The sequence below is a fragment of the Myxine glutinosa genome, chromosome 6 (genome assembly GCF_964187855.1).
Source record: "Myxine glutinosa chromosome 6, kmMyxGlut1.1, whole genome shotgun sequence".
Taxonomy (NCBI): domain Eukaryota; kingdom Metazoa; phylum Chordata; class Myxini; order Myxiniformes; family Myxinidae; genus Myxine; species Myxine glutinosa.
In genome coordinates, this window is record NC_136266.1 from 152,816,928 (window position 1) to 152,842,703 (window position 25,776).

Genomic DNA, 25,776 nt, shown 5'->3' on the forward strand with positions numbered 1-25,776 from the left:
ATTTGACGCCGTTTTCACCCTCCGAAACACGTAATAAGCTTTAAAAAAATATTTTTCAAATGCTCGAATCTCATTGGTTCCGGTGTTTGGTGATGATTTTCGTTGAAGATAACGAGGTTGGTCTTAACGTATTTTAATTACAAATTAGAGGTGTATAAGATTGTGAATCAAACAAAGACGGGTGAAACAAACTCCTATTGAACTTTTTCGCAATTTTTTTATGCATACTTCCGCATCCGGAAGATGGCGGCCTCCATTGAGTGATTTGGTTTTTGAAATATTTTTTCAAATGCTCGAATCTCATTGGTTCCGGTGTTTGCTGACGATTTTCGTTGAAGATAACCAGGCCCGTGCAGGCCGAGGTTGGTCTTAAAGTATTTTAATTACAAATTAGAGGTGCATAAGATTGTGAATCAAACAAAGACGGGTGAAACAAACTTCTATTGAATTTTTCAATTTGTTATGCATACTTCCGCATCCGCAAGATGGCGGCCTCCATTGAGCGATTTGGTGCGTCAAAGCTTCAAAATTCTCAAGCCAAGGGATCCAGCAAAATCTGGCTTTTCAACATAATACGTACGCGTTCATTGACAACACCGGCTTCGCCGGCTATAACCGTAAACAGCACACGATGGTATTTCATAAACACGAAAACAATGCTTTTTCAACCCAGGAATGGAATAAAATCAAGGAGGAAAGGATAAAAATCAAGTAGGAAGGTGGAATTTTCGTAGGAAATATGCACCTTGAAGCAAGTATTTTGTATTGATGCAAATGGGATTTTGTGTGTTGTGGCAGAAGGAATATGGCGGATGGATAACTTCCGGTGGCTTCAGAACCACCCGATCAATTAATGTTAGGCACATGATCCAATTAGTATAAAGATCATTGGGTGGGCCAAAGACGTCAGGTCTGTAGCCTTGTGGGCCTCCTTCCTTCTGTGTAAGTGCTGCTTCATCAGGATAAAGATTACCGCACTGCGGGTGAACCAGAGCCATAGAAAATCAGAACTCGGCAAACTTAACAATGGGCGCCATGTTGTTACTCAAGTGTGTATGTGTGGGTAGCGTTGATTACATGCTTGCCATTGGAATGTATCTTTTTGACCTTTAAGATCCGTTAGACCTTTTTACAGACCTTTGATTTTGGACCATCAGAGCTTTAACTTTAGACCATTATTGAAAGGCCCCTTTAGACCTATTAGCCCCTCAATACCATTAAACACTCTTGGTTATCCATATTGAGGCCTGTCATTAACATCATTGGTTTATTGATTTTTGCGAAAGGCACATTGACATCCAATTTCACTGTAGGTATTTTCTTCCATCTTTGCCAAATCTTCTACAGATTGGGTGTTGGGCTAGCGGCTAGGGTGCCAGCTTAGGATCCTAGGATCCTGGGTTTGAATCCCGGTCGATCGCTGAATTAACGCCAGGGGGGTTGACTCAGCCTGTCATCCTTCCGAGGTCGGCAAATTGAGTACCAGTTCACTGGTAATTCCCTGGTTGTCGTAAAAAGGCGACAGGAAGGGCATCCGGCCGTAAAAAAAAAATTGCTTCAAAAAGGGGACCAAAAAAACAACAACAACCACGGTCCCCGAAAAAGGCCAACCCCCGCTTGCGGGGAAAAATGGCCTCTAAAGGTTTTTTTTTTGTTTGTTTGTTTTTTTGCCAAATCTTCTACAGACCATAGTAATACAGTCTGCCAATGCAAGTACATCATTATATTGTTACCTTGTCCAAACCTCAACTAGGTGAATGTTTTTGTTTTTTTCACATCGATACCCTTACCGTGCTGTTACGTACTGGGTGTTTTTTTGCCTTTGTCTAGTGATGAATGGAAAACAGCCTGTGTGTGCTTCAAGGGTTCTTTCATTGATGTTTGAAAGAAAATTTGAACAAATATTTTTTCCCACAAACTAATATTTTGCAGGCATCATTAACTTATCTACATGTGATTAACAGAATTTGATTCAAAACATCGCGTTGTGGCGGGTCCTCGATGTCAGATTTCATGAAAATTGCTGTTTGTGTCTGTGAAGAAAATCAGGAAGCTGATGGAGTGAGCATTGCATGCCATAAGTAGAGAACTTGCAAGGTAGGGCAGGATGCCAAACAAAGGTACAAGAGAAGGTGCGTATATTGAGAGGCAGCCTCGATCTGGTTGAGGACCTCAGGTCATTGTTGTGAGAGTGTAAGCAACATGTCCAGAGTTGAGTGAGCAGAATGAAAAAAATAGCCATGGGGGACTGATGGTTATTTCCCCATGGTTTCCGAGAAGACTTCAAAAGAAATTACCTGAATTTGGAGGCAAAACCCCCTTTTCAAGCTCTTATTGGGAGTGGATCCGGATTGGGAACAAAACCCCATGAGACCTTCATGTTCTGATGTATCGTATCAATTTGGGTCTGTATTGCTCAGGTAGTTGTGGAGAAGATGTTTTAGTGAAAATGAGGGATTAGAGGAGGGGGCCCATGGCCCTTTTATGGGGGAGATACGGCCATGAGGAACACAAGTTAAGGTAAGGGCATGGTCCCGATGCCTCGTAGCTAGTTTGGTCTGGATCTGTCTGGCTGTTTCTAAGAAGATTTTTGAATGAAATACCAATATTTGGGGCACGCACACCGCCCTTTCACCTCCTTTACAGGGGGTGCATTCAGATGGGGAGCACAACCCCTTGAGACCTAGCTGTCCTGATGCATCGTACCAAATTTGGTCCATATCGGTCAGGTAGTGTGTGAGGAGATGTTTTCGTCAAATATTAACGTATGTATGTATGTATGTATGTATGTGTGGGCACCGGGACCCACTTTATGAGCCAAAATAACCTAACAAAAGTCGTGACCTTGGTTATGGAAGATCAGGCCATTAGTGATGAAGGATTCCTTAACTCTGCTTACAAATTAACTAGAGTCGACATTTGTAATGCATGCAGATGATGTTGGCCATCATGTAACAGCATTCAGCACAGCAGATAGAAACCATTAAATAATCAAGAAGACTTGCAGTTGTGTGTGCCTTGCTATTTATTGAGCAACAAAGAGTAAAATGAAAACAGTCATTACCAGAATAATCTAATAAGCCTTTCCACACATCTCTCTCCTTCACGACCCACACCTACTTCTTCCGTCTATACTCTATTATCTTTATGGATGTCTCCCCTTCTTCAATTCTCTGCCTTCCCCAGAGAAAGCTGTGAAACCTTCATCTTCAGCCTGAAAAACATCCAGAAAAAGTGACTTGATTTGGAAAGGAAACTAGAAATACAAGGCTAATATAATCTACGTATGAAAATCAGTTATATGTAATAGATATACAGTGGAATATAGAATAATTATAAAAATCCAATCAGTATCATATTACATAACACCAAACATGATGGAGAGAAGGCATCCATTTCTCCAAATCGGTGATAGCATATTGTTGACGGCACAAGGGGAGTGAAGAAATCAATCTTGTAAAGGAAAGAGAACTTTCAGGGATTTGATGTAACGATGTTTATCTCATCTGGGGAACTCCCTTTTGCTTCTTTGGATTACTAAAACTTCACAGCTGCCCTTAGGCAGTGTTAGTGGAAGCATATTGACGGTGAAAATGACAATTTACAAATAGCACGACACTGGTAAATCAATATACAGTATTGCTGGTTCTCCATCGTCGAACCTGAATATGAAAGGATATGGGAAACACTAGATGATGCCATACCCATGACAGGAAAGCAATTTCACTTCCAAGTGAAGATGAGCTCACAAACCTGAACTACGACTGTGTGGTCCTACCTGTGCAGGTGAAGGTGGTGGTGGTCGCGTCCGGATGAAGGTGAGGTGACCACGGCAGTAAGAAAGGTTTGGAATGCCGCTGTGGGTGGGAATTAAATAAAAAACCATAATGATAACATGTTTTTCCCCATTTAATAATCCTCATTATCTTGATCGTTTCATTTGATTCCAGTAGGGATTTGCACTCGCAACCCCACCGTGTGAATACCAACCCTTGTACCCCTCACCGTCTGCGCTCTGAAGATTTCAAACTCAGAGGTTGTGCTTCTGTATTCTTTATTTTTCCATCCAAACGATTTCCAGCTCCAGAAAATGCCTATGAATAGGACACACAGGCGGAAGGTGTGAATGAGTTGTTGTTGTTGTTGTGAGTGAATGCAATTAGAAATCAGACCCATTAATCACTTTGGTCATAATTCACAACTTGTTTTCAAGGTCTTTAAGGTTTTAAGGTGTTTTCAAGGTTTCAAGGTTTTAAATCTTTCCTCTTCTCCAATGGCTTGATATCTGATCATCAATTTGGTTTCACACCTGGTCACTCTACTCTGGACATGCTGCTTCTGCTTTCTCAACAATGGATGGAGGTCCTCAATGCCAAACAGGAAATTAGAGCAGTCTCCCTTGACACATCACGTGCCTTCGATACGGTCTGGCACCCCGCTCTGCTCACCAAACTCTCCTCTTTTGGTATCCATGGAAATCTCCACGCATGGCTGGCGGACTTCCTCTCTAGTCGTAGTCAACGTGTGGCCCTGAATGGGTTTCTCTCATCTCCTCTTCCTGTTCAGGCTGGAGTTCCCCAAGGCAGTGTTCTGGGCCCTGTGCTTTTTCTGGTCTTCATCAATGATCTCTCTGACTCTCTTGAAAATCCTTTCTACCTCTTTGCTGATGACTCTACTCTCTGTCGCTCCATTCTTCATCCCTCAGATCGGCAGTCTGCAGCCTCCTCACTCTCTGCAGACCTGGACAAAATCACAGACTGGGCAAACAAGTGGAACATGTCTTTCAATCCTGACAAATCTCACACTCTCACTATGTCTCTCCGAAAAGACCGACTGGACAACCCTCCCATCCACTTTCTGAATAATCCTCTCCAAGAAGTTCTGTCACTCAAGCTTTTGGGTCTCACTATCTGCCATGATCTTTCCTGGGAAAACCACATTTCAAATCTGGCCTCCAAAGCTAGTCGCCGACTGGGCATCCTCCGTCGTGCGAAGTCCTTCCTTGGCACACCTGAGCTCCTCACCACATACAAGGCTTTCATCCGCAGCTCAATGGAATACTGTTCTCCCCTCTGGGCCGGTGCTCCTGCCTCACACCTAGCTCGTCTTCACGCTGTTGAAACCAAAGCATTCAGAATCATTGGAATCTCCTGCGATGAAGCTAACTCCAAGGGCCTTTCACTCACTCACCGCAGGCAGGTTGGTGGTCTTTCCGTCTTCTACCGACTCCTCTCTGGCCTTGCCCCCCCAGCTCTCTCTGGGCTGTCCCACAAATATTCCTACAGGTCGCACAAGATCTGCCTGCAACCCTCTTATGGTTAAACTGCCAAAATCAAGACTCTCTGCTCACCTTCACTCCTTCATTCCTCTTTTCTCCCGCCTCTGGAACAAACTCCCTCACTCTCTTCAATCCCACTCCATTCTCCAGGTCTTTAAAACAGCTGTTCACCACCATCTCTTATCTTCCCCCATCCAAAACCTTGATCTTTTCTACCCCCGCTAATTTCACCCCAATTCCACTTTTTTGAAATACCAACTTCTGTCCTGGAAGTCCTTGGTGTCCTTGTGTTTTATACTTCTCCCTCCCCCCACCCCTTCCCACGCCTCCTCCCCCCAAGCCCTCTCCCTTCCACACATCTCCCTGCTCTCAAATGTTGTGTTTGTGTGCTTCCCCTCCTCACCCCATCTTGTCTTCCGCTCCCTCTTTTTATATATTTTGTTTGTCTGGTTGATTTGTTTGTGAAGTAAATGTTAGCTCTTTCACGAGCCTCGATTCAGTATACAAAAAAAAAAAAAGGTACCTTCACACCAAGGGCAGGCACACAATTTTATCATTCCATGTATGGCATCAAACTATAGCAAATGTAAACAAACGACCATATACAAACACCAAAAACGTTGGAAAATACTCACCCGAAAGCCTAAATCTGGCTCAGGGAGCGAGACAGAGTCTGTTTCAATATCCTTGGGGTAAAGAGATAAACTTGTGAGATAAACAGACAAAAAAAAGGCATAAACGAGATAACATGGACTTTTTGGAATGGTGATGTGGCTGATATCATTAGGAAAAGAATATCGTGTGTAAGTAATATACGGAAACAAGTCACGGAAAACATACATCATCAGCAGTAGATCTACTTGCCCTCTCTGGCTCATGATAGCCCACTGGTGTGACAAAATCAACCTGCAACAAAACCGAGTTACTTTGAATATGAGAACGAGTTACCAGGTAACCACACAACACCTGAGCACAAGGGAGCTGGACTTACATTCATGTCACACTCGATGATGGAGACTGCATTATCTGGTTTTGTTTGTTTCACACACAATTCATAGACCTGAGAATAAAAGGAGTAACGTGGGCAGCACAGAAAAAACATCTATCATACAGTCAGAAAGAACAGTAATTTAAGGAATTTAATAATTATTTAAGGGCAAACTAATTTAAGGGAAAACGCTTTCAGGATTTAAGGGACAGTAATTTAAGGGAAAACTGCTTTCAATTGTGAAACCATCACAAAAAAAGCCAATGCTGTATACTTCTGAACATTCAAAGACAGAATGCCATTTTCTCATTGCCCGAATGCCATGGAACATGTATGTATGTATCCACTATTACTTTTCCCTGGCTGAACAGTCGATAAAATTTGAAAGCCTTTGGAATTATATTTGAGGTTGGTTCAAGGTTGATGTGCAGATTTTATGGTAAAAACAAACAAAACAAATATAGACCATGCTCTATAGAGCGTCGGTTCCGCTGAAGCAGTCTCTGCAGAACACCGCTGAGTGTGACGAGTGGTCGCATAATCCTGTATGACCAACCATTTGGCCCATCATTGCCGTGGTGCACTACAGAGTTGGGTTTTTGCTACTGCTCGAAATAAATACGTTTTATAAAAAAGCATCACAGTAAGCACTGCATCGACCCTTGAACACACCGATGTACAGTAAGCACGGTATTGACCCTTGAACACAGCGATGTAAAGTAAGCACTGCATCGACCCTGGTACACAGGGATGTACAGTAAGCACTGCATTGACCCTTGAACACAGGGATGTACAGTAAGCACTGCATCGACCCTTGAACACAGCGATGAACTACATTACAGTACACATACTGTACTGTAATCAAATTTCTCTGATATCAATCATGAATGACAATGTGCAAATTATCAAAATAATCATGCATCAAAATTAAAATCAGCCAACAACAACTAGGCAAAAAATAAAGAAAAAAACAAAACAGGCAACAATCAACAAATAAACAAGAAGATGTCATGCGGAGCACGATACTTGCAAAATACGCCCCCCCCCCCCAAGAATTTTTTTCCCATTGATACAGCAAATTTCCCATTTCATCAAGATTAAAATTGACAATCTTGATCAAAGCTCGGGTCAATAGGAATAAAAGTGACTTTTTCAGATGAAAAATGATGATTTTGGGAGGTTGACCTTGAGTTGACCTTTGACCTCAAAATAGTTGGTTTTCCTATTTAGTGACTCAATGTGCAAATGCTGTTCAATTTTCAAGTCAATCGGATGAAAATTGATGATTTTTCAGATAAAAAGTGATGATTTTGGAAGGTTGACCTTGAGTTGACCTTTGACCTCAAAAATAGTTGGTTTCCCTATTTAGTGACTCAATGTGCAAATGCAATCTTCAAGTCAATCGGATGAAAATTGATGGCTTTTTAGATGAAAATTGCTGATTTTAAAAATTTGACCTCAAGTTGACCTTTGACCTTTTGACCTCAAAGATAGTATGTTTCCCAATTTAGTGACTTGATATACAAATGCTGTTCAATTTTCAAGTCAATCGGATTTAAAATGGCGATTTTAGAAATTTGACCTCCAGATGAGCTTTGACCTTTGACCTCAAAATCAATAGACTTCTCCATTGGGACGGCTTAGACAACTTGGTGAAGTTTCGTGACGATCGGTTTAGAATTGTGACCTGTAGGCCGGTGACAGACAGACAGACAGAACCACAAACGGAACCGACCAATATACTTGAAAAATCTTCAATTTTGCAACTAACAAACGAACAAGATCAGGTAAACACAGTTTGCCTTTTGAAACAATTATCTTTGTGCTTTTAGTGAAAAATAAAAAGTCAAAACCTAACAAACCTTGTCATTATAACTGATGGCGATGACGTCTCCTGTCGTCAAACACGCAAAGTTACGCAGGGCATTCTCCAGGCTGAAAGAGAAAAGATGTTTCGTTTGAACCAAACATCCAATCAGATTGCTCATTGCAAGCGACAAGTGCAAGCACAACAATTCAAGGTTGAGGGTTATTGGAACATGCTCAAATCCAAACAATATTTGGGGGTTCATTACCTCATTGCTGTCTGTACACCTAAGAGTTAGCGCTAAACCTTCGATCATCTCTTAACTCATTCAATATTGAGTGAAACACGAGATACATTACTACGAATGTCTTATAATTATTGTGTTTTTAAATATTATGATCCTTTTTGTATCAAAAATGTAGAGAAAGAGTCCTTGTGTTTTATGGACCCCAATGCACTCAAACAAAAGTGTACCTACATGGAAGGTGTCCCTTCAACACACAGAGGGGAGTTTTAGATAATGACAATAACGCAAATTGAGAATATTAATCCTTTGAGTACGGGATTTTTTTTGATAAAAATACCCCGTATGGGATTAATTTGGCATTTTGGTACGAGAATGCAACCACGTACTGACGATCTATTTATCGGTGTAGTCGATGACGTGTAGTAACTTCATCCGTACACAAAACTTTTTTGCGGGTTGCAGCACTGGACGTCATCCGTACTCAAAGGGTTAAAAGCATTTAGAAACGAATACAAAAACAAGAAAACGTCATGCGTAGCACGATACTTGCAAAATACGCCCTCCCCCAAAAGTTTACCATTGATACAGCAAATTGTCCATTTCATGAAGTTTAAAATTTACAATCTTGATCAAAGCTCGGGTCAACAGGATGAAAAGTGACGATTTTTCAGATGAAAAATGATGATTTTGGAAGGTTGACCTTCAGTTGACCTTTGACCTTTTGACCTCAAAAATAGTTAGTTTCCCTATTTAGTGACTCAATGTGCAAATGCTGTTCAATTTTCAAGTCAATTCGATTAAAATAGAGGATTTTAGAAATTTGGCCTATGTTGACCTTTTGGCCTATGTTGACCTCAAGAATACTTGGTGGTTGAATTCAGTGACCACATATGCAAGTCCTCTCCAAATTTCAAGTCAATTGGATGAAAATTGAGGATTTTAGAAATTTGGCCTATGTTGACTTCAAAAATTCTTGGTGGTTGAATTCAATGACCAGATATGCAAGTGGTCTTCAAATTTCAAGTCAATCGGATGAAAATTGAGGATTTTAGAAATTTAGCAAAGTTGGTGACCTTTGGCCTATGTTGACCTTTTGACCTATTGACCCCAAAACAATAGGCTTCTGGCATTTGACCAACTCTACCACTTGGTGAAGTTTGGTGAAGATCGGTTGAAAATTGTGACCTGTAGGCCGGTGACAAACTAACAGAGTCACAAACACAACCGACCAATATACTTGAAAAATCTTCGATTTTGCAAGTAAAAAAAAAAAAAAAAAACACCTTTAGAGGCCATTTTTCCCCGCAAGCGGGGGTTGGCCTTTTTCGGGAACTGTGGATGTTGTTGTTTTTCGGTCCCCTTTTTGAAGCAATGTTTTACGGCCGGATGCCCTTCCTGACGCCAACCCTTTTTGCCGCCTTTAACGACAAGCAGGGAATTACCAGTGAACTGGTACTCAATTTGCCGACCTCGGAAGGATGACAGGCTGAGTCAACCCCCCTGGCATTAATTCAGCGATTGACCGGGATTCGAACCCAGGATCCTAGGATCCTAAGCCGGCACCCTAGCCGCTAGCCCAACACCAGGGATAAGCATATAACAAGCAGCAAGTAACAAGCCGACATATACATAATTATACACGTGCACAATCACACCATTAAATGACCAAACATCAAAGTTCTTCTTCCTCTTCCTCAATTACCTTTATATGGGGTGAGGCCTAATGGCATCAAGCTACTGCTGCTGCCCCACCTTTTGTACAATACTCCTCCACTGCCCTCTATCCCCAACCAACACTCTCGGTAACACAGGGCACCAGAACTTTCCCTTTCAATGTCCCTGACATTTTCCTGTCCGCAATAAGTCCTTGAAATTTCTTCCATGCACCCACCTGCATCCTCCTCCACACATCTGCCTCCGAGCTACCATCCTCGGTCATCGTTCCACCTAGATACTCAAATCTACTTCCCTGCCAGATATTCCTTCTCTATGAACTGATGTTAAGTTTCTTTCTCTGCTGTCTGACCCGCTGTCTGACCCACATTACCTCAGTCTTGTCCAGGCTCATCCTCAATCCATGTCTCTCGAGCGCATCCTTCCACTGCTCCAGCATTTCCTGCTCGCTCGCCGCCACAATAACCACAGGGCGATACATAATGAAGTCCCTATTTTAAATATCTCCACAAGGACCAGTCTATACCTGCGATGTTTGCGGTAGACGCTGTGGGTCCCGCAATACAGCCATCGCACGCCGCACAATGCTTAGTGAGCACGCCGACGAAGGGAAGAGATTCAGTGAAAGTGACGACTCGCACCATCATAATGATGATGTACCACTGCGAGATCACCGGAGAACATTGTCAAACAAAAATGTTGTCTAACGATTGAAAAACATGTGCTGAGAATGCGGGAGGGTATGTTCAAATTTGATGTTCATAAAATAAAATTAAAAGACGATCACAATAGCTCGGCCAAGTGAATTTGAAAAAAACAATTAAATCCTTCCTTCCCGCTCTCCACCTGCTCCAACCCCCAATGTACATTTACGGATCATTGTCTCTTTTAGCAAATCCACAAAAACCACCACATGAAATACTTACACGGCCTTGGGGTTGGTAATGTCCAAGAAATCTGGACTCTGTGGCTGAAACTCGGAATAAGAGGCGACTTGAAGTTGTACGCTGCTGAGCGAAACCAGCCCTCCCTCCTCCAACAATAAATTCCGCATCATCTGCAGTGATAAGTTCATCTCTGCACTTTACATAATATGTCAAACGATAACACGTTTTATGGCATCAAAATTATCTCTTTCATATTTTCTGTATTAGCACCACCATAAATGTGCTCCACATACAGTAGGCCTTATTTTCGCTTATTCGTGGAGCAGACACGTCATGCTGTGAGGAGCGTAACAAGAGAGAAGGAGGTTCCTCTTCACTTGAAAAGAGAGAGAGACACACACACACACACAACTGGTGTGCAAATGGGATGGGGCAGCAGCTAGAACCAACTCAGATGTTATCGGGGAAGGAAAACAGGCACCGTTGAAGGTGATGGGCCATTGCCATTACGAGTTCGCTTCTCACTCTCGTCCACCATGACGAGGCTGTGTGAGAAAAGGTGTCGGGGAAAAGAAAGCCCTGTGTGCTACCAAGTTGATTGTTGACTTGTTTTCCAATAACTACATTTTGGAAGTTCCAGGTTGAGATCATCATGGAAGATCTTCCATGACTTTCATTCACTGTTGTCCATGTAAGGGAACTTGTGCGTGGGATCTTCATTTGATGTTATCCATTTGAGAAAATTGTGTCTCAGGACTACGAATGGTTATTCACCGTGTGTTTGATGAAATGCAATCTAATGTTTATGGCAAATTACTCGTGTGGTATGTACGGTACTCTAATATGGCTAATCAATTTGACGTCATGGTGTTGCTTTCTGGTGACAATTTCCTTCCAAAAACGAAAACATCTAAAGCAAGTGTAGTTCAGAGCCGTATCAGACAGAATAGGCACAGTGGTGACATCCAGCATGAAAAGAGATGAATGATTTAGGCCATAACTAATCACATGGGTCTTTCAGGAAGAAGTCCACAGTTCTACAAGTGATCAAGTAGAGTTGGCAAGGATATAAGTTGAAATGGACAAACTAAAGATAGAAGGAAGACTAAATGCAGAAGTATGACAGAGACCATTTGAGTTCAGAAAATTGCAAAGTAAAACACAAGATGAGGTTACGTGAAATCGAGGACAGGTGAGATAGTGGGGGTACAGGTAAAAACACCCTTTCATTTGGTATACAATGACGAGTCTTGTGGAGGAGCTAAAACATAGAACGAACGTATCAGACATAACAGAACAAAATAACTGTAGAAAGACAGAGGGGAAGCACACCAACAACAGGGATGAGGGACAAAATAGAGGGAGAATTGGGGGAATTAGGGATGTGGGAAAGAATGAGGGCTAGCGGAGGATATGGGGATGAACAAGATGGACACAGAAGCAAACTCACAGGAAGGAAAATAGGAAAGTTGGAAAGAGGTGGGCTTGGGGAGAGTTAACTGGGATTTATATTTATGGATTGGGAATAATCTGAGATGGTGTTTGTTGTTGTTTTGTATGCAGCCTGTTCCTTCTAAATGAGGGGAATTTCTGGTTACTTCTCGATACAGAACTATATAGTAATTATGAGAAGTTTGTAGATAGAGGGAGGGGCTTTTGTAAATGTTCTTGCTCCGAGCATGTATAGATGGCAAATCAGAGTAAAGGGGGGGTAGGGGGAACAAAAGCCAGTCATGAGATGGTTTTCCATGTACAGCACCACGTCGGTGTTCTTCATGAATCTCTTCTTCTTTATCAGTTGAACAAACAAGTTTTGACTACATGCATCTGCTGGTTGGACATCGATAAATTAAACAGCCTATTGGGTTTTGTGACGAATTATCCATTGTAATTGAATGTTAGCACCAACAATAACCATCTGAGTAATATCATTATACACATGAACAAGGTAACCAGTGTGTGTATCATCAGGTATGCTTTAAATTGAAAAAAAAAGAAATCACAGATCTGCTAGAATGTAAATGAGGGCACCAAATACACGACAAAAAAATGGGGCACCAAATGCACAACTAAATGGGGGCACCAAATATTGAACAACAACAAAATGGGGGCACCAAATACACAACAACAAAATGGGGGCACCAAATACACAACAACAAAATGGGGGCACCAAATACACAACAAAATGGGGGCACCAAATATTCAACAACAACAAACTTGGGGCACCAAATGCACAACAATTAAATGGGGGCACCAAATACACAACAAAATGGGGGCACCAAATATTCAACAACAACAAAATAGGGGCACCAAATACACAACAAAATGGGGGCACCGAATATTCAACAACAAAATGGGGGCACCAAATACACAACAACAAAATGGGGGCACCAAATACACAACAATAAAATGGGGGCACCAAATATTCAACAACAAAATAGGGGCACTAAATATACAACAAAATTGGAGCTCCAAATATACAACAAAATAGGGGCACAAATATACAACAAAATGGGGGCACCAAATATACAACAACAAAATAGGGGCACTAAATACAGTATACAACAAAATTGGAGCTCCAAATATACAACAAAATTGGGACTCCAAATATACAAAGAACAAAATGGGGGCATCAAATATAAAACAAAATGGGGTCTTCAAATATGGAAGCGTTTCACATTGACAGCGTGGAGATGAAATATTTGTATTGAAATACTTTCTCATGCAATTCTTAACTCACAGTGTATATTGAGAACCACTCATTACCAAACAAAATAACAAACAACACTTAACTATCGGTTTACCCAGTAAGGCAGATAACATTTTCCTTCATCAGCAACAAACTCCAGCACGCCACAATGTGTCTCCCTCTCTGCACGTGTGTTGCGTAGTTTAAACAGCATGGGATATGACACGTTCAGCCGACCTATGAGTGGGATATGGGGTATAGGGTAGGAAGAGCAATTCGTATAATAAGAAAAATGCAAGTTTAAAAATAAAATAAAGTTGGATTAAGTAAGGAATTTTGCTTGCAAAGGACCTATCATGAAACTAAGACACTTGCTGGAAGATAGCAGAGCAGACTATCAATGAGGTGAATGGAATTTTAGCTTCAGGTCGTTTTGATGATCACTCCTCAATTTCCTCCTCGCATCAGCACATGGCCGGAAATGGCTGTGTCTTAGTTATAAAAGTGGGCATGTGCTTGGGTTATGAAACGTGACGTGAGACTTGGTCTGCTCTCGCTTAATTTTTTTTTTTAAATCGGCAGTGGGTCTCAGCGCAATTTTGGTTGTATGCGTACACGCGTGCGTGCACGCACGCACGCACGCACACACACACACACACACACACACACACACACACACACACACACACACACACACACACACACACACACACACACACACAAATGGAAGAGGGGATGCTAAGGAACAATATACCACCGACTAGTAAACAAGGCCATGCTCAAAAACTGTAAAACCAGAAGAACAGAATTATCCACAGCATGGACAGAAGCCAAAAATGCTTTTGATAGTGTTCCACATTCATGGATGATAAAATGCATATAATTATACAAGGTCAACCCCCAAATAAATCAAACTGATTGAGAAAGCAATGGAGCTTTGGAATACCACTGATATTACAGAACTTGGAAGGAAAGATCGAAATACCAGTGGTGAAGATACATTGCGGGATCGTCCAGGTTGAGAACCTTTCGCTCATGTTTTTTCCTAGCCCTGGACCCAGTGAGCAACCTCATTAATGAGAAAGGTCAAGGATACATCCCAACGTCCAATAAGAGAATGTCCAAAGAGACAAGAAAGGTGACATCTACTTTACATGGATGATCTAAAACTCTTTTCACTAAACGATGAAAAATTAGTATGAATGATCGTTTTCAGGTTCAAATGGAATTTGGTCTCAATAAATGTGCCAAGTGCACATTCATACAGGGTATAACATGCTAGGTAAATCAACACAAACGGACAAAATAAAAATCGACTTGGACACAAGAACCCTGGTGTTGGGCTAGCGGCTAGGGTGCCAGCTTAGGATCCTAGGATCCTGGGTTTGAATCCCGGTCGATCGCTGAATTAACGCCAGGGGGGTTGACTCAGCCTGTCATCCTTCCGAGGTCGGCTAATTGAGTACCAGTTCACTGGTAATTCCCTGTTTGTCGTTAAAGGCGGCAAAAAGGGTTGGCGTCAGGAAGGGCCTCCGGCCGTAAAACTTTGCTTCAAAAAGGGGACCAAAAAACAACAACCACGGTTCCCGAAAAAGGCCAACCCCCGCTTTGCGGGGAAAAATGGCCTCTAAAGGTGGTTATTTTTATATATATATATATATATATACACACAGCAATACAGGATCCAAACAACAAAGCATCATACAAATACCTTGGAGTAGAAGAGGGCCGCCAAATATGTCACAAACAAATGCGTAAAACAATTACCAAAGAATACCTGAATGGATCGAGGCTGATCCTGAAAATATACCTTTCTCCAAGAAAGAAAATCAAAGCCATCAACTAACCAGCAACACCAATATTCCAGTACAGCTGTGGAATAATAAACTGGCCACCAGCGGCAATCAATAAAAATCAGATATTAAAACAAGGAAACTTCTTACCATCCATAAAAAGCAATGCATCCCGAGAATGTACCTGCTGAGACGAGGAGATTGTGGCCTGATGGAGCTCAACCACGTGCACAGAATGACAACTGTAGGATTGGCTGAATACGTGAAAAGGTCAATAAACTACAAACCCAATTTGTATGCAAACATGAAGACAGCAAGCCTGAGAAGGTATCGCTATCCCACCTAGCAAAAAAATTCAAAAAATAGGTGCGAATGGAAGATGTCACGCATGAAAGGGAAATCATGAAAGGAAAACAGCAATGAATACAGCCCTAATGATTGGAAAAAAAGAAATTGAAATATCAACAGATATACACTGACAACTGGGAGAACAACAAAAGAGCAGGAAGTTATAAAATAAGGAGTTAGACAGATTGGGTATAGACAGAGAAGGATCATTGGAATGGCTAAGAAGAGGTCAGCTCAACTGGGATGGAGAAAGAATCATAATAAATGCCCAACCAGTGACAATTGTTACATATTTATGGGAATGTCTGTGAATTCCTATTCAGGTCTTTGCTTATCAATGTGTAGTCGATTAAGGGTTGTTGTGGTTGGAGGGTCAGGAGCCCTTCTGGAAAAAAAGACCGGAAACGGAAGAAGAAAGACACGAGGATTCTTCTTCCTCGCCCCGCTCCGACGAGAGGTGGGATTGATATTGAGCCGTGTGGAAAAGCGGCGTTCCCGAGCCCGTCTGGCGAGAGGAGTTACCGGGACGGATACCTGCCCGGTGGACGTCAAACTGCCGTGTGGCCGTGCACCGACCCAGCGTCTGGCACCGTTCGCGACACCGTCTACAAAGACGCGTACGGGTCGCACGTTGGGGCCTAACAACGCGTTGCAAGCGGCGTGTGGCTTTTGCTTGCTTTACAGTACCCGCTTCGCGTGGCCACGAGGGGGCTGCAGCCGTGGTCCCCGGTACGATACCTGCCCGGGGGAAACACGTCCACCCGGGGTTCGTTCAACCGCCCGAGTGCGGTGAAGCCGACCATCATCTTGGTCAGGAGGGGCCCAGAGACATTGTGAGGGACAGAGACCAAAAGGGGGTCGTGAGTACAAAAGGGGATACACATATATAAGATGGCCATCTTAATCATCTAGGGGATTGATTGTGGATTGTGAATTGTTGATGGTGGATTGCTCGGGGAAAATATCCTTGATTGTAGCATTGAAATTGTATGGTATCCTTACCCTTGAAATATATCATTGAAACTCGGTGTTCTCTTGGGTGGAATTCATATGGATTGCGTGGCGAAAGCGCATATGTGATACAACTTTCTGGCGAAGTTCCTCTCACGGTCCGGGGGTCACCGAGACCAGGTAGTCACCGAGGGGACCACGTAACAGAATACACAAATGGCTTTTAAAAAAATGGTGGGACTGAGTCAATCGGAAAGTGTAAGTTCTGCAAGGTAGAAACAAAAAAGTATGAGCCACCTCCTATCAGGATATTTTTTAAAACCTCATGTCAGTGCAGCTGTACACTCGAAGGCAAAACAAAGTATGTAGAGTAATCCACTGGCACATCTGCAAAACTATGATATCCGAGTCCCAAAAAACTGGAACTAGGATAGTCCGACAAATCAGGGCGAAAATAGCTTTGCAATATATGTCCCCGTACGATGAGATATTTTCGAAGTCCGAAAAGGGTATAACTGTGAAAAATAGACAAAACGCCCTGAAACGCAAACTTGTTCTGCAACTTATTATAATAAACCCATGTACCAAGTCTCAGTTGAATATGTTAGAGGGTTTGGGAAAAAAAAGTCTGAAAAACCACAGGTTTTTCACAAAAATCAAAGGAAAAACCACAGGGATGGACAGACAGATTGAGAGCAAACTAATACTTCTCTCCAGTGAAACTGGTAGGGGACTGATAATTGAAAACAAGGAAGTAACGCTCACATATGTTCTGATGATCCCATCGAGCGTGAACATGGAAAACAAAGCTTTGCGACCGGATATTGTACTTGGGTAAAAAAAAAAAAAAAAAAAAGAGAAAAGAGGGCATCGCTAATTGCGGTTTCCGTCCCCAGCGATTTTGGCCTAAACAATACAGAAATCAAGAAAATGACCAAATACCAGGATCTCAAAAATAAAGTGAAAAGATCTTGTTTGCTAAAGAGCGCTGAAATTGGACTAGTGATAATTGCAGCAATGGGAAGATGAAGAAACACCTCATGGAGATCTTTGAAACCATCACTGGGAATATTACCATAAAAAACTGCAGTTGGAATCTGTCTGGGGCTCGGTGACGTTCCTCAAAAGAGTCTTCGGAACAAGAACGGCACTCGGAAGAGCATATTCATCTGCCAGGCTGAACAGTTTATGTTTTGTATACCACTGATATGCCGGATCTGGATCCGGACCAAAATCAAAATCGAATCGGCTTGTTCTTGTTATCTAAACTCATCTACCTAGTTTTGTCATAAATATGCACAACTTTGAGATATCCTGCTCACAGGCAAACAAACACACAGGGGAGAAAACATTACCTCTGTCCACCTTTGGTGGCAGAGGTAAAAAAACAAACAAAAACAAAAAAACTTTCTATCCTGTATGAATAAAAACATGATGTTCCTTAGCATTTGAAGCCATATCTCCCATTGCTTCAAACTGCCAATTGCCAATGGAATACTGTTCTCCCCTATGGGCTGGTGCTCCTGCCTCACACCTGGCTCGGCTTCACGCTGTTGAATCCAAAGCTTTCAAAATCATTGGAATCTCCCGCGATGAAGCTATCTCTGAGGGCCTTTCACTCACTCACCGCAGGCAGGTAGGTGGTCTTTCTGTCTTCTACCGACTCCTCTCCGGCCTTGCTCCCCCAGCTCTCTCTCTGTGCTCTGTCCCCCAAATATTCCTACAGGTCGCACAAGATCTGCCAGCAACCCTCTGATGGTTAAACTGCCGAAATCTCGGCTCTCTGCTCACCTTCACTCTTTCATTCCTCTTTTCTCCCACCTGTGGAACAAACTCCCACACTCCCTTCAATCCCTCTCCTCCCTCCAGGTCTTTAAAACAGCTGTTCACCACCATCTCTTATCTTCCCCCATCCATAACCTTGATCTTTTCTACCCCCACTAATTCACCCCAGATCCACCTTGTTTGAAATTCCAACTTCTTTCCTGGAAATCCTGGCAGTGTCCATATGTTTATACCTCTCCCACCCCCCCCCCCCCCTTCACATGCCTCCCCCCCAAAGCCCTCTCCCTCCCACAGATCTCTCGATGTCTCCATGTCTCTCGGTCCCTGCTCTCAAATGTTGTGTTTGTGTCCTTCATCCCTCTCTCCCCATCTTGTCTACCGCTCCCGATGTTATTTGTTTTATGTGTCTGTTTGTCTTTCTGTGTGATTAATGTTCGCTCTTTCACGAGCCTCGATGTTGTATACAAAAAAAAAAAAAAAAAAAAAAAAAAAAACTGCATAGTTACCAAATGTCGTACGCATAATTAACAATGTCTTGCAATTCAGCTTACGGAACCTACATTTATTTGCAACTTCTCAAATTATTCTGTTTAGCCCAGTAAAAAATAGACATGTAAAATAATTTGCCATGTTGGATGACGTCATGGCATTCCAATGGGTCACGCTTCCGGCACCATTCCATCACAGCATCGCTGTTGTTATCAGTCCCCAAAAGATATATCGACGATCTTCTTTGGAAATTAAAAGGCGGTTTGTCTGTCTGTCTCTCTGTCTGTCTGTCTGTCTGTCTGGCTGGCTGTTTCTCACCAATTGCTCTCCTCTTTCACCACTTCATAAATAATCACCAAATGCCGTCGGCATAATTAACAGCCTTACAATCCTGCTTACGACATCAAAATTTAATCACAACTCCTCCAACCAATGTGGATAACATCAGGATATTCCGGTGGGCCACACTTCCAGCACCATTCAGTAATGGGACTGTTGTTGTTACCTGTCCTTGACAGGTATACCAACCAGCAAGTATTAATAAAAAAATACATGGGGTTTGGGCTCCAAGTGGTACATGACTGATATAAATAAATAAATAAATAAAATAAATATGATATAATTACAATAAATAATTGTTGTATTTCTATGACGTAGGTCCCACCTTGGCAGGATGGGGCTTTGTATTAAAGGGTGTAAGGTCCATTACGTAAGAACGTCTCCCCCATCCCTTTTCACCCCTCAGCCCAATGGGCTAAGGGGTATTGTCGCCACGGGCCTCGTCTGGGCGGGTGGGCGGGCGTCCGGGTGGGCGGGCGTCTGGGCGTCCGTCAACTTTTGATTTCCGTCAATTTCAAGGAGAACTGCTTGTCCGATTAAATCCATTTTTGCAGTGTGTGTTGGGGTTGAGTAGAGGAAGGTTCCTTTCGAAAATGGGTGTGCTGTGATTTTCAATATGGCCGTCACGGCAGCCATCTGGGCTTCCGTCAACTTTTGGTTTCCGTCAATTTCGAGCAGAATGGCTTGTCCGATTAAATCCATTTTTGCAGTGTGTGTTGGGGTTGAGTCGAGGAAGGTTCCTTTCGAAAATGGGCGCGCTGCGATTTTCAATATGGCCGCCACGGCAGTCATCTTGAAATTGGTTTCCGTCAATTTCGAGTAGAACGGCTTGTCCGATTAAATCCATTTTTGCAGTGTGTGTTGGGGTTGAGTAGAGGAAGGTTCTTTCCGAAAATGGGTGCGCTGCGATTTTCAATATGGCCGCCATGGCAGCCATCTTGAAATTGGTTTCCATCAATTTTGAGCAGAACGGCTTGTCCAATTAAATTCATTTGTGCAGTGTGTGTTGGGGTTGAGTAAAGAAAGGTTCCTTTCGAAAATGGGCGTGCTGCGATTTTCAATATGGCCGCCACGGCAGCCATCTTGAAATTGGTTTCCGTCAATTTCGAGTAGAACGGCTTGTCCGATTAAATCCATTTTTGCAGTGTGTGTTGAGGTTGAGAAGAGGAAGGTTCATGGGCACGCTGCGATTTTCGATATGGCCACCACGGCAGCCATCTTGAAATTGGTTTCCGTCAATTTCGAGCAGATCGGCTTGTCCGATTAAATCCATTTTTGCAGTGTGTGTTGGGGTTGAGTAGAGGAAGGTTCATGGGCGCGAAATGGGTTAATGGGTTCATGGTCGAAAATTTCATTGCTTGCAGTTCCTACTCGGTATACAATTTCGCTTTAAATAACAAATTATCATCAATGCTTCCTTTCACCATGCATGGGTTGAGGGGTTACGCCCGCTTTGCGGTGCTATTTATTATGATTATAATACCCTGCCTCCCAATCACCGTCCTAAATGTCACTCTCCATCCGTGAGTTTCTTGTCCCTGGTTTGCCCAGCAAGGAATTGGCTGGATTGTTCACCATGTGCAGAATGATATCCCATGGCAGACAGCTCTTTTTGATGAGTGTTATGGGTGAGGGAGGAGGTGCACTTCTATCCTGGGTCCATGTTAAGAATACATGTAACTGACAACTGTTCACCTGTGTGATGCATTCTTTGCATTTATGTGTCATGCATTATGCAAAATACGTTTGTATAACTTACTCAGCTGGTCCAGCGCAGATGGTGGAAGAATAACTACAAAAAACGAGAAACAAGGACATTCAAACCAAGGAAGTAATTGCAGAACTAAGCATCAAATTGAGTAGAGTAAACCAGTCCACATTTTACCTATTTTAACCTCATCATTTCCTTCCACCAACAATTAATAATGACACACGTGGTTTCCAAGCATTCATGCCAAACAATGTGAATCCTCACACCAAATGATGATCATTCACAAAACACACACACAGAATAAATGATTATCATTCACAAAACACACACACCGAATGATAATTATCATTCACAAAACACACACACAGAATAAATGATTATCATTCACAAAACACACACACAGAATAAATGATTATCATTCACAAAGTACTCACACCAAAGGATTTATCATTCACCAAACACTCACACCGAATGATTATCATTCACAAAACACTCACACCCACCAAATGATTAGCAATCACAAAACACTCACACCCACCAAATGATTTATCATTCACCAAACACTCACACCAAATGATTACCATTCACAAAACACTCACACCAAATGATTACCATTCACAAAATACTCACACCAAATGATTACCATTCACAAAACACTCACACCGAATGATTACCATTCACAAAACACTCACACCGAATGATTATCATTCACAAAACACTCACACCCACCGAATGATTACCATTCACAAAACACTCACACCCACCAAATGATTTATCATTCACCAAACACTCACACCGAATGATTACCATTCACAAAACACTCACACCAAATGATTACCATTCACAAAATACTCACACCAAATGATTACCATTCACAAAACACTCACACCGAATGATTACCATTCACAAAACACTCACACCGAATGATTATCATTCACAAAACACTCACACTGAATGATTTATCATTCACAAAACACTCACACCGAATTATTTATCATTCACAAAACACTCACACCGAATGATTATCATTCACAAAACACTCACACCGAATGATTACCATTCACAAAACACTCACACCGAATGATTATCATTCACGAAACACTCACACCGAATGATTATCATTCACAAAACACTCACACCGAATGATTTATCATTCACCAAACACTCACACCGAATGATTACCATTCACAAAACACTCACACCAAATGATTACCATTCACAAAATACTCACACCAAATGATTACCATTCACAAAACACTCACACCGAATGATTACCATTCACAAAACACTCACACCGAATGATTATCATTCACAAAACACTCACACCGAATGATTTATCATTCACAAAACACTCACACCGAATTATTTATCATTCACAAAACACTCACACCGAATGATTATCATTCACAAAACACTCACACCGAATGATTACCATTCACAAAACACTCACACCGAATGATTATCATTCACGAAACACTCACACCGAATGATTATCATTCACAAAACACTCACACCGAATGATTTATCATTCACAAAACACTCACACCGAATGATTATCATTCACAAAACACTCACACCGAATGATTATCATTCACAAAACACTCACACCCACCGAATGATTATCATTCACAAAACACTCACACCCACCGAATGATGATCATTCACAAAACACTCACACCCACCGAATGATGATCATTCACCAAACACTCACACACACCGAATGATGATCATTCACAAAACACTCACACCCACCGAATGATTATCATTCACAAAACACTCACACCGAATGATTATCATTCACAAAACACTCACACCCACCGAATGATTATCAATCACCAAAAACTCACACCCACCGAATGATGATCATTCACAAAACACTCACACCCACCGAATGATGATCATTCACCAAACACTCACACCGAATGATTAATCATTCACAAACCACTCACACCGAATGATTATCATTCACAAACCACTCACACCGGATGATCATTCACAAGAACGTTCTCTTACTCTTCCCTCCTCTTTCCACGTCCTTCCTCTCACTGCCAGGAAGCATGCTCACGGAGAAGCAGCGAAGAGTGGCAGAGAAGTGCGAGGGTACGGACCTCAGGAAGGGCTCCAGCATGTTGAACTGAGGAGATAACAGGGGTCACAATAAACTAGGGATGGATAACGGGGGTCACATTAAACTGGGGATGGATAACGGGGGTCACATTAAACTAGGGATGGATAACGGGGGTCACATTAAACTAGGGATGGATAACGGGGGTCACATTAAACTAGGGATGGATAATGGGGGTCACATTAAACTAGGGATGGATAACAGGAGTCACATTAAACGAGGGATGGATAACAGGGGTCACATTAAACGAGGGATGGATAACAGGGGTCACATCAAACGAGGGATGGACAAAGGGGGTCACATCAAACGAGGGATGGATAACGGGGATCACATTAAACTAGGGATGGATAATGGGGGTCACATTAAACTAGGGATGGATAACGGGGGTCACATTAAACTAGCGATGGATAACGGGGGTCACATTAAACTAGGGATGGATAACGGGGGTCACATCAAACTACGGATGGATAACGGGGGTCACATCAAACTAGGGATGGATAACGGGGGTCACATTAAACTAGGGATGGATAACGGGGGTCACATCAAACTAGGGATGGATAACGGGGATCACATCAAACTAGGGATGGATAACGGGGGTCACATTAAACTAGGGATGGATAACGGGGGTCACATCAAACTAGGGATGGATAACGGGGGTCACATCAAACTAGGGATGGATAACGGGGGTCACATCAAACTATGGATGGATAACGGGGGTCACATCAAACTAGGGATGGATAACGGGGGTCACATTAAACTAGGGATGGATAACGGGGATCACATTAAACTAGGGATGGATAACGGGGGTCACATTAAACTAGGGATGGATAACGGGGATCACATTAAACTAGGGATGGATAACTGGGGTCACATTAAACTAGGGATGGATAACGGGGGTCACATTAAACTAGGGATGGATAACGGGGGTCACATTAAACTATGGATGGATAACGGGGGTCACATTAAACTAGGGATGGAAAACGGGGGTCACATTAAACTAGGGATGGAAAACGGGGGTCACATTAAACTAGGGATGGAAAACGGGGGTCACATTAAACTAGGGATGGAAAACGGGGGTCACATTAAACTAGGGATGGAAAACGGGGGTCACATTAAACTAGGGATGGATAACGGGGGTCACATTAAACTAGGGATGGATAACGGGGGTCACATTAAACTAGGGATGGATAACGGGGGTCACATTAAACTAGGGATGGATAACGGGGGTCACATTAAACTAGGGATGGATAACGGGGGTCACATTAAACTAGGGATGGATAACGGGGGTCACATTAAACTAGGGATGGATAACGGGGGTCACATTAAACTAGGGATGGATAACGGGGGTCACATTAAACTAGGGATGGATAACGGGGGTCACATTAGATTAAACTATGGATGGATAACGGGGGTCACATTCAACTAGGGATGGATAACCGGGGTCACATTAAACTAGGGATGGAAAACGGGGGTCACATTAAACTAGGGATGGATAACGGGGGTCACATTCAACTAGGGATGGATAACCGGGGTCACATTAAACTAGGGATGGATAACGGGGGTCACATTAAACTAGGGATGGAAAACGGCGGTCACATTTAACTAGGGATGGATAACGAGGGTCACATTAACTAGGGATGGATAACGGGGGTCACATCAAACTAGGGATGGATAACGGGGGTCACATTAAACTAGGGATGGATGACGGGGGTCACATTAAACTAGGGATGGATAACGGGGGTCACATTAAACTAGGGATGGATAACGGGGGTCACATTAAACTAGGGATGGATAATGGGGGTCACATTAAACTCGGGATGGATGACGGGGGTCACATTAAACTAGGGATGGATGACGGGGGTCACATTAAACTAGGGATGGATAACGGGGGTCACATTAAACTAGGGATGGATAACGGGGGTCAAATTAAACTAGGGATGGATAACGGGGGTCACATTAAACTAGGGATGGATAACGGGGGTCACATTAAACTAGGGATGGATAACGGGGGTCACATTAAACTAGGGATGGATAACGGGGGTCACATTAAACTAGGGATGGATAACGGGGGTCACATTAAACTCGGGAAGGATAACGGGGGTCACATTCAACTAGGGATGGATAACGGGGGTCACATTAAACAAGGGATGGATAACGGGGGTCACATTAAACAAGGGATGGATAACGGGTGTCACCTTCAGCAATAATCAACACGATTTTAAATCAACCACAAGATTACGATTAGTGACGATCATTTAATTCTCACATTTCGTCGCAATAAAACAGAAATGTTCGACATAACAACAGATACAGGACTAAAGGCAGTTTGTTATTATATTATGTTGAATTAGTTCTATTATGTTTGACCTTTTTACCATTTTGATCAATCCAGTGGTTCAGAATCGCGAACCCAATCAAGTACAGTAATGGCCAAAACCCGAGGAAACCAAAGCGGATATTGATACAGGTAAACGCACAACACAATGTTTCCCGTACTGATTTCGTGGTAATGAATTTGAGTGCCTTTTGGACGTTTTTCAAATAATATTAATGATAGCATTAATAATAGCATTAGGCCTAAGCATTCCTCAATTAATTTTATATGCAAGGGGAAAAGCAACTGACCGAACAGCGCCACCTATACACCGCTTAAATCATCATTGTT

General features: G+C 42.4%; 1 protein-coding gene across 1 annotated transcript; it reads right to left on the reverse strand.

Moving 5' to 3' along the window:
• Nucleotides 1-3,007: 3,007 nt before the first annotated feature.
• UFD1 (ubiquitin recognition factor in ER associated degradation 1) lies at nt 3,008-25,733 on the reverse strand. The gene is made up of 12 exons (XM_068118745.2): nt 25,487-25,733; nt 23,000-23,120; nt 21,035-21,067; nt 13,686-13,807; nt 10,921-11,051; nt 8,129-8,201; nt 6,270-6,338; nt 6,119-6,184; nt 5,914-5,964; nt 4,006-4,094; nt 3,779-3,857; nt 3,008-3,214 (listed from the first exon to the last, which is right to left on the reverse strand). The coding sequence occupies exons 1-12, from the start codon at nt 25,487-25,489 to the stop codon at nt 3,146-3,148; spliced, it is 906 nt and encodes a 301-aa protein (XP_067974846.2). The 5' UTR covers nt 25,490-25,733; the 3' UTR covers nt 3,008-3,145.
• Between the last annotated feature and the right edge of the window lie 43 nt (nt 25,734-25,776).